This window comes from Corvus brachyrhynchos, unplaced genomic scaffold (assembly GCF_000691975.1).
Source record: "Corvus brachyrhynchos isolate BGI_N302 unplaced genomic scaffold, ASM69197v1 scaffold162, whole genome shotgun sequence".
Classification (NCBI taxonomy): domain Eukaryota; kingdom Metazoa; phylum Chordata; class Aves; order Passeriformes; family Corvidae; genus Corvus; species Corvus brachyrhynchos.
This window is the reverse complement of record NW_008236696.1, coordinates 499569-509850: the sequence shown is the minus strand read 5'-3', so window position 1 is coordinate 509850 and position 10282 is coordinate 499569. Positions and strand designations below refer to the sequence as shown.

General features: G+C 39.5%; 1 protein-coding gene across 1 annotated transcript in view; it reads left to right on the top strand.

Moving 5' to 3' along the window:
• Nucleotides 1-2543: 2543 nt before the first annotated feature.
• Nucleotides 2544-10282, top strand: part of PHC3 (polyhomeotic homolog 3) — an 18421-nt gene continuing 10682 nt past the window's right edge. Inside the window, exons 1-7 of the mRNA XM_008644579.2 lie at nucleotides 2544-2727; nucleotides 3463-3621; nucleotides 5018-5095; nucleotides 6616-6774; nucleotides 7207-7305; nucleotides 8425-8659; nucleotides 10138-10280. Of these exons, the coding sequence (XP_008642801.1) occupies nucleotides 2602-2727; nucleotides 3463-3621; nucleotides 5018-5095; nucleotides 6616-6774; nucleotides 7207-7305; nucleotides 8425-8659; nucleotides 10138-10280 (999 nt within the window). The 5' untranslated portion in view covers nucleotides 2544-2601. The remainder of the gene's footprint in view (nucleotides 2728-3462; nucleotides 3622-5017; nucleotides 5096-6615; nucleotides 6775-7206; nucleotides 7306-8424; nucleotides 8660-10137; nucleotides 10281-10282) is intronic.

The following is a 10282-nucleotide window of genomic DNA, read 5'->3' as shown; positions in this document are numbered from 1 at the left end:
TGGCCTGGGCGGGGGGCGGCCGGCGAAGGGGCACCGGGGCGCCTCAGCGCGGGGCTGGTACTCCGCATGTCGTGGGGGGTATTCCCACAGAGCATACCTTCGTTATTTATTTCATTTTATTTTATTCATTATTTCGTAGCCCTCTGTCAAATACGGAATACTGTAGGGGTTAGGCTTGGAGAAAATTTTTGTTTAGTTTGGGTTTTTTTGTGGTTTGTCTCCTTGGAGTTGCAGGGAGAGGTTGTGAATGAAAAAAGAAATAAACTGTGTGGTTGTGGATGGTTGTGGTTGTGGATGTGGGTTTTCAGCAGGGTTTGTTATTACCATGGCATTTACCAAAACTTTCCACAACATGAGTAATGACATTCGCGTGTCCACCGTGAGGGTAGTTTCTTAATCGGTATAGAATAGCAGGTATTTTTTTACTTCAGGTGGTTGCTTTGACCAAGAAAAATATAAAGAAACAAAACTTTGGAATATTTACCTTATGCATAATGTAACCTGAAGTTATGTGGTGTCTTGTACTGCTACTGCTTGAATAAATACATATTTTCAATATAGTTTTCTGTTGTGTTTTGTGTTTTGGGCTCACTTAAATGCGTAGTGGTTGTTGCAAGTCAATGTGTTTTCTAAAACTTGCTTTGCATTACAGAGATTATTTTGAGTTAAAGTTGTTCAGGGAGCATCATCGCAAGGTCTCCATCATTAAACAAAATTAATTTTCTTGTAAATTAACATCTGATGCCCACTCGAGGTGAGGTGTCAGAGGATAGATGGAGATGCTGACCAAAAATTTGGGAGCTCTTTACTGTTTTCATTGTGCATCCTTTGTGAGAACAACCTGAGCAATGACAATATTATTTTTGAAATAATTTTGAGCTAAAGGATTAACGGCTCTCTTGGAGTGAACTTGTGATGGAATATTTACTAAGTGGGATATGTTGCACATCTTGCTCATAACACACCCAAAACACGGCTGAGAATGAAGGAAATGAGACATCTAATGTTTTAAGCTAATTTAACTGGTTGCATAACTCTGCAAAAACCAGCTAGACAAGTTGTAGGTGTAAATATTTTGAAGTGCTTTTCATGTCCACTGGAGGAGACAGGACTTTTTATTTTAAGATACTTTTCATGATGTGAAATTAACGTAAAGGGGTTTTAGGAATGATGCTGGGTTTATTGCAGTTGGAGTGGGAAGCTGTGTGTCTTAACTTGTGCCCTGATGTAGGTAGACAACTGGCATCAGTAATGCACAACAGACCTGATTTTTTAACAACAAATCATATTTTTTCTTCAGTTCTAATAGCAGGGATCTCTGCTTTTAGAGCATCCGTTATTGCCACGAATTTTCTTTGATGGGAAAGTCCATGCAAGTGCCCAATGCAAGGGTAGGCAAGAGGTCTTTAGGTGACCATGTATCTGTTAAAGTTTAGCTGTTGCAGGTCCTCAGGAACTGCAGCATCACGTGCAGCCCTCTGCTTGTAGAGTAGTCGTGTTTTGGGAGCTGAGGGTGGCAGCCTGGCAGTGTCCTGTTCTTCTTCCAGCTGTGTGAGTTGAAACTCCTGATAATGTTCCCTTTTGATGCAGCATCCAATGGGTGGTTTGTTAAGAACTTGGCAAAGCTGCTTTTTTTCTAGTATATTGCAGCTCTCTCTGATTATTTCTCTGAGCCCCTCTTTATGGTAAGAAGGAAACACATCTTCTCAACTCTCCCTTTTTTTGGCATCCTTTTGAAAGCAATAAACAGCTACTATGCTATTTCCTGTTAATCATAATACAAAGACTGAGAAAGAAACTGCAGTAAACACCCCCATAACATATATTGAGGTTTGTGATTCATTTCAGTTTTAAAGATGACATTTTGTGCTCTGCAACAGAAGGAAGTCGCATAAGACTGGGGAGGATCATTTGAGGTGCTTAAATAGGTAGTTTGTTCCTTGGTTCTTGCTGTATTATGTGAGGTGTTGTTAAAAGGAATTTTGCCTGTATCCTTTCCCTCTCTCCCCAAACAGAGTATTTCACTGGTGATTTTTGCCAAGAGCAGGTTTTGTTCAGTGTCCAGGGTCAGCCAGCAATTTCAGTCATGGGGGTGAGGGAGGTGATCCTTGTCCTGTGTAGCTGGCTGGAAATCTTGGATGTATTCCTAAATTGGTTCTTTATTGCTACTTTTTATAGATCTTAGAAGATTATAACTACATCTCTCAAGAGACTGCATCAAGTAATAGCAAATACTACAAACTAAGATTAGATGCTAAGGAGAAATTCTTTACTATAGGTTTGGTGAGGCCCTGGCACAGGTTGCCCATGGAGGCTGTGGCTGCCTCATCTCTGCAAGTGTTCAAGGCCAGGTTGGATGTGGCTTGAAGCAGCCTGGTGTATTGAAAGGTGCCCCTGCCATGGCAGGGGGTGGGACGAGATTATCTTTAAGGTCCCTCCAACCCAAACTATTCTGTGATTCTGTGAAACTTACCTTTTGAAAATTGTCTATTGTTCTGTCTCAGCAAAATGTAATTTTTGCATTAAAATCAGCGTGTTCTGGCCTTGTTTGTGAACTACGTTTGTGTCGCTCCTGCCAGGCTGGACGAACGCTGCACAGCTATGGAGAATGAACCCAACACAACAACATGTTCTGCATCCACAACGACCGTCACCACCACCTCCACCTCCCGCACGCCGCTCCCACAGATCTCTGTCTACAGCGGCTCTGACAGACATGCTGTCCAGGTACTGGGCTCTGGGGTCTTCCTCCCTGTCCTGTACAGAGCTCTAAATACAGGCATTGTGCAGTACTTTACACAGGATTAACTCTTCATTCCTAATTGCTGTTGTCTTTCTCAATAGCTGACTTGCTGGTTTTCAGGAGGTGTTTACTGGAGGGTATCAGACCACTGAAGCATAGTCTCCCAAATAAGAGAGGGGGAAATGCTATGATAGAAAGTTTGGTTTGTTCACCATTTGCTGAGGGTGTGGATTATTAACATAAACCTTTGCAAAATAAAGCTGTTTGTTTGACCAACGTTGACTACAGGGATCCAAGGTATTTGTGTGGGTTTAAGTGCTATGTGGGATCCAGCCCCCTCTTGCTGTTGTTGAAATTAGGTCTCCTTGAACTCTGTACAGTCCATTCTGTTGTGTTTGATAACTGGATTTCTCACACACTATTCTGATCTCTCAAAAAGCAGAACATGGTGTAGGATGTGTTGACAAGCAGCTGAGAGGCTGGGATGATGTGTTGGGAGTGATGCTGTATTGTCAGGCTGTCCTTGAGAATGTGAATATATTGATGTTGACAGTACTCTGTGACTTGGTCAAGAACAGTGAGGGAGCAAGTTCAGTATTTCATAACTGATGTGAAAAAAATTTATTTGGTTTTATTTCCTTGTAAGGGTAAACTTCAACATCATGTCAGCATGGTGTGTGCTTTGTAATTGTAATTAATTACCTACTGATTCATCACAGGTTATTCAGCAGGCCTTGCATCGTCCTCCTAGCTCAGCTGCTCAGTACCTCCAGCAGATGTATGCAGCCCAACAGCAGCATCTAATGCTGCAGACTGCTGCTCTGCAGCAGCAGCACTTAAGCAGTACCCAATTTCAGAGTCTGGCAACTGTTCCACAGGTGAGAGTGAAGATTGCTGAAAAAGAACCGCGTATTATCTAGAGCAGGGCTACAGTTGTTGTCAAACGTAATAACAGCTTAAGTGCCTGAGCTTAGTGCCTCATAATTCACTGTTATATTTTAATGACGTTGTTATTTTAAATTGTATCGTCCTCCAAACTGTTGGGAGGATTTTGTCCAGTGGTATAGATGCTCCAGTAGGCAACCATTCCATGCTTTATTGCATACATTATAATGCATCATGTAAATCATCAAGCAGTAAAAAATATTAAAAATAGACTACTTCAATCTTCATCCCATGATTTTCTCTAAAAGTTGATGGGGGGAGCAATGAATAGCATTGTATCTTAGTGAAATAAAAAATAATGAACATCTGGCATCTTAGTGTTTTGCCTCACATCTGGCTGCATTATAAGTAATGGTAAAATTAAATTTTAACCCTGAGTGTGAAAATGTAGGAGGCAAATGACATTTCATATCTGAAACACAGCTTTTAACATCAGTGATCACTGGAGGAGGCCCATTTTGAATTCAAGCAGTGGCAAGAATTCCTTTGACCTCAGCTGGCCTTGGATTGAGAATATGATCTTGCAGAGAGAGGTGGTTGTTAATGATTTTACACAGGGAAATGCTAAGTGGAGTTAAAGACCTCAGGGATAGGGCTGTTTGGTGTCAGAGCTGGACTGACTAATTTTTGCTCCTGGCTTTTTCTTCTATACCTTTTTCATTAGGTTGTGGTAATATGTTGATTTGTCTTTTTTGTTGTGATGGATTTCTATATGGACATACAGCTACTGAGACAGAGCAAAGAAAATCAGATTGGGAAAGTTTTGGTTCTGTTCATACATAAACCTAAATCACTGTCCTTGTTGTTCATCTGAAGGGCTGGAATAGAATCCAGTGGTAGATGCTAGATGTGCATACATAAGTTACCATTCCAGAATATGAGGCTGTTCTCTACAGCATTTATAAAGTTTGCTTTGTTTTAGACTATTCTAATCACAATAAAATTATGATGTGAGTTTTAATAATAACAGTTCTTAATGATATTGCATTTTAAGTTCTAAGCACCATAGGCAGGGAGGTGATCACTTAGCTACATCATTAGCAGTTTGGCAGACTTTACCTCTGATTGTTTTTCTTCAAGTCTTGATCTGAAAGAATTATATGCCTGAAATTTGGTAGGACTTCAAGGAATTTTGCACCTTGCAGGTAGCATCCCATAGTGCAGAGTGCACTTTGCTGAAAACTATTTCCACCAAGTAAAGCATTCTTATTGTTAACTCAGAGAAAATGTAAAGGTAGAGAGGGCTGTTTCTCATGGTTTATACAATAAAATGAACATCACTTAAGCACTTTCTGATTTCATTATTTGACACATATTCTTGCTATTTAGGCAAGCCTGTCAGGTGGGAGGCAATGTACTTCCCCCACTGGGAGTGTCACTCAGCAGTCAAGCATGTCGCAGACCTCGGTACGTAACTGCACCAAGCCCTCCCTCCATTCCCAACCCCGCTTGGTTCTTATATGGCTGCAGGGAAAAGCAGAAAATATTTTAGCATTTCAGCTTGTGTTGTTAAAATCAGTACTACAGACACAGTGAACAGAAGTATGATGACTCTGAAATAAGTGTCGGGTGCTGTGTGTGACTGTTGCTGGCCGCTGTTGGCTTCCCCAGTTCCAGACCTGTCTTGGTTCTCTCAGGGGCAGCTGCTCACTCCACAAGCACCAGTGGCTGTTCAAACTCCTGTAGAAATCACTCCCTGAGCTCTCATCTCTTACATGATTTCTTACTGGATTTTCTATGTTAGTTTTTTATTCAGGGCACTACTGTAGGTGAAAATTGTAACTGTGTATCAGGGATGAAATAGCACTAAATCTAAAGAATCCAAGTCAATGCTCACATATATTTATGAAAGTGATTAAATGTTTATAGCGTTCATTCTTTTATTGATTATCATCTTTTATCATGCATCTTTTTTGCAGTTTCACTTCCCATATTCTAGGCATGTGCTCAGGTTTCAGTTGTGAGTGGCTCTGTGTTCAGTTCATGCTGTATTTCTTTAAGTGCCATTATCAGACATGCGCAGTCTCTTCTGTACAGTTTTACAGTTATGTGAAGTAGGATTTGTTAGTCCTACAGACATCCTGCTTATTAATCACACCCTCAAGCTGTTCATGACTCCAGTGCATAGCTTCAGTGATTTAACTGTGTATTTTTTTTAAGCTCTCATAGCTTGGCTTGGCTTACAGCTGTTAGAACTAAAACCATTCATTCATTAAATTTAGGAGGGAAAGTCTATTAAGATGTCTGATGTTAAACTTAACAAAATAATTGGGCTGGGGTTTTTCAAGGAAATCTTTTAAGTAAGTGATGAAAAAGAGCTGGGCACTTAACTCTGTTAGACTGGTTAGAAAAAAAAAGGAAAAGCAAAATCACAACAGCTTCTTTTTTTAAGAAGATGCTAAAGAGTGGTTCTTGAGGAGCATTTAATATGAAATTGGAGAAGGTTTTAGTCTTCAGTCATTTTTTAGTGTGCATATATGAAATGAGGATTGAAAGTCCATACGTGGTGGCACAAATGAGCGTCCTGATCAGGTTGCATAATGGAAGATACCAGTCCAGGCAGTTAATATAAACATTTAAAGATCTTAAATATTAAAGTTCAGGTGTTTTTCTTAAAATATTGAAAACTCATTCTACATATTCAATAAATGTGTATTTCTATGAGGCATATTTTACAGACTTCCTATCATTGTTTATATTTGTGACTGCTTATTATTATTTACTGCAAAGTGGTTGCTTGCAGTGTAAGAATAAAAACGTACAGTCTTGCCAGAATCCAATTTTATGATGATTGGCTCAATATATTTTTGATACCTTTACAGTTCAGAGATTCCAACTGCCCCTGCCATTTTTGTCAAAGGCTTTCTGGCTTTAGACCCTAGGGTGACGGAATTTCCATGACAGAAGCAATATTTTTGTTTCCTTAGATTAACCTCTCCACCTCTCCTACACCTGCACAGATAATAAGCCGTTCTCAGACCTCCAACACCACCAGCAGCAGCATCACCCAACAGACGATGTTGCTGGGCAGCACCTCTCCCACCCTGAGTGCAAGCCAGGCCCAAATGTATCTACGAGCTCAGATGGTAAGTTTTGACTGCAGTCCTTACAAAGTTTGGCTTTGGTCTGTCCTTATTGGAAGATCTAAGCTCTCTTTCTTAAATATAATAGATATTGGGCTCTTCTCTTGTCTTTTTTTCACTAATTTGTAGTATTGAAGGGAAAGTTCTCTTAAGTGCTTGTATGAAAGATCATAGATGTGTTTATTTATCTCAAAGATTTTTCTCAATATGCAGAACAAATATTATATTTGGTTTACATTATTCTCTTTTAGTTTTGTTTATTTAAATTACCATGATAAATAGCTCTTTAAATAAATTAATCTAGAAGTTGAAAAGTAAATTTTAGAAGCTGTACATCAGTATGTGTAAGTTATGTATCTCTTTAAGATACTGCATTTCTTTCACAGATTTTAAAAATTTCAGTCTGTTACCATGTACTTTTTTCTTGCTTAACAGCTTATTTTTACTCCTGCGACCACTGTGGCTGCTGTCCAGTCTGACATTCCTGTTGTCTCCTCATCCTCCTCATCTTCCTGTCAGTCTGCAGCTACTCAGGTGAGCTTGTGTAAGCTTACTAAAGGTCCGTCCAGTCGAGTGGGACAAAACTGAAAAGTAAAGAAATATTGCGCTTAAGTTTTTCTAGCTTTACTTGCACCCCAGACCAGAGAGCAGATGAGCTGCTGGGGTGGGTCTGCCAAGCTCCAGCTGAGTCACCTTACCTGTGAAGATGTGCTGAAGGTTGATTTGTCCTCACTGGGACAGAATGGCAGTGAATGCCTCCTGCATGCCAGTGAGGAAACAAGTTGGGTTTGAATGTGCCCTGTGGTGACACACGGAGCAGTGAGAAGTGAAATGTAAACTAGCTGTTCATTACACAGGTACTAACTGCTGAGTGGGGAAGGGATTATGTAATCAAAATAGGGGATGGTGATAACAAGATAACAATTAGTCTTCTTTTTCATGTAAAAGATGATGTGAATTAGTGCTTCGAGGGTAGGCATTATCCTTGAAAATGAAATTTTAGCTCAGCACGTAGGATTGGAGATCTGGGATCGTTAGGTACAGAATCTGGGTGTGATATAACAGACTTCAGGGAAAGTGGTCCCTGACTGATTTACATTTCAGAAAACAAAACCTTTTGTTTCATGTGATATTGGAGGTGTCGTGATGAGAAGGGAGGTTAATATTGGTGTAGAAACAAAGGTCTCCATTTTGTTAACACACAGATAGTAGAGGAGACTCTGGTCCCACTGTCCACCCAAGCCTCTAGCTTACGTTGGTGTCTGGAAGCTCACTCACAGACCACTGCACTTCTGCAGTGTCTGTGTGAAAATAAAATTGCCTTTGCTTAAGATGCCTTGTGTCACTTACTTTGAAGGCACAATAAAAGAGAAAAATAAAAGCTTTAATTCAAATTAATTAAAAATTTCCATTTCTTTTAAAAATTCAATAAGGGAAAAAAGACTTCTGTATTTATCACTGAAGTAATAAAGATCCCTATCCTTCTCTAAATTTTATGGCTTTAAAGATACTTTGATATGCAGATTTTTAGCTTCTTGTGATCACGTGGGATGAGAAGCATTACAAAATATAAATTTTTTTGCTGTTTTTGCCTGATCTTTGTCATAGGTATTTATAGAGTTTGGGTTTTTTCATGTTTTGCTCATTTCCCAGGTTCAGAACTTGACGTTGCGCAGTCAGAAGCTGGGTGTGTTGTCAAGTTCACAGAATGGCCCACCAAAGAGCAGCAGTCAAACTCAGTCCCTGTGCCCCAGTAAACCTGTCAGCAGTTCCAAGGGCAGCCAGCCAGATCCCTCAGAAAGCAATAGGAAAGGCGAGAGCCCAGCTCCGGAGTGTCGGAGTACGCCGGTCACACGGACATCCAGCATACACCACTTAATAACACCAGGTGGGATGAAAACAGAGCTATAGGAAAGTTACTTTACTTAAAACTGATTTGTATATCACAGTTCTGTCAGAGTTCAGTGCTCTCTGGCCATGTTATTATAGATATTCCACATGAATAGAGTTCAAATTTTCTTAGTAAATTCACTTATTTGTTGGTATTGGATGCTGCACAGGATTTTGATTAAGCAGAGGCAGGAATTTTCTTAAATCACAATACAAGCACAATATAGCAACTGCAATATCCTGTTGAGTCACAGCACAGACATGATTCTCATTCCTGGTCTCTCTCTGTGTGTTTGTTGTCAGGACATGCCTGACATCTCCGGGCAGCAAAATGTGGGCTGAAACCATCTCAAGCCTCTTGCTCCCATCAAAATCCATTTTGTTGGTGGTTTGGTTTTTCTTTTCTTGTGTCGTTTGTGTCATGAGAACGTTCTTATATCGGGTACTTTTATAAACCCATAGGTAACAATGCTCAGAATTTCAGTATTTTGTATTGAGAGAAATCCAAATAACCTGCTCTTAGTTAGAGTGGCACTTGCACTGCATGCAGCATATTTGCATCCTAGCTTTCTTATTTTGAAGAAGTGATGGTAGTCTAGACAATTGGTTTGAATTCTGTGGAATGTAGCTTGGCTTAGTGACGGCTTTTAGAGAAAGAGTGGGACTTGGAGGCAGACATTCTGGAGGTATTGAACCCTAATGCTCTCAGAACTCAAATTGGTAAGAAGAAAATCTGTCCTTAGTAGCAGAACAAATCAAAAAACCTACACAAATGAGTCGTTTCTCAAGTGGACAAGACAAAGCAAGAAGAGATTTGCGTGTGGAAGACAATATATATGTGTGCTGTAAGAAATGACTGGTGAGTCACTGGTTCACTTAAAGGTGATGTGATTTCTCTGGAAGCTGCACTATTTTTAGATTTGTACCTCTCAGTTGCTGTGTTCAAGTTCAGGCAAATGCTTTCAATGGTTTAAATTTATACTGAACTCTTGGAGTTTTATTTGGTATCTTAAAACAGTATTATCTACACTTTAACTTAGCACTTATCTGCAAAACCTGTTGATTGTGATGTGCTTATCATTTCTATTCAAGTCTGTTTCAAAGCAAAAGTTAAATCCATTTAAAATTGCATTAAATTCTTAAATAAGGCTGGATCAGCAATAATGTTAGACCTAGCACCAAAAAGATAAGTTTAGTTACTTCTTTATAGAAAGTACATATATGTAAAAAGCATGGCCATATTCCTTTATTCATTTATGCATTTTACTTTGGAAATTGATATACTCCCCTAATAAATTGTTCCTGTGTTCTATATGCTGTCAAAGAAGATATTTCTAAACAAATATATTTTTTAAATATTAAATGTTTAAAAAATTGTACTGATCTTTAAAGTGAGAATTTTTGAGGTGTTTTATAATATTTTCAGAACTTGAAGAAATAAATACTAATTGTCACTTTTTTTCCCTTCCCTCACAGCTTCATATTCTCCATTGCAACCTCATTCTCTAGTAAAACATCAGCAGATCCCACTTCATTCGCCAGCTCCAAAGATTTCCCATCATCAGCTGATCCTGCAGCAGCAGCAGCAAGTCCAGCCGATTGCACTTCAGACTCCTCCGGG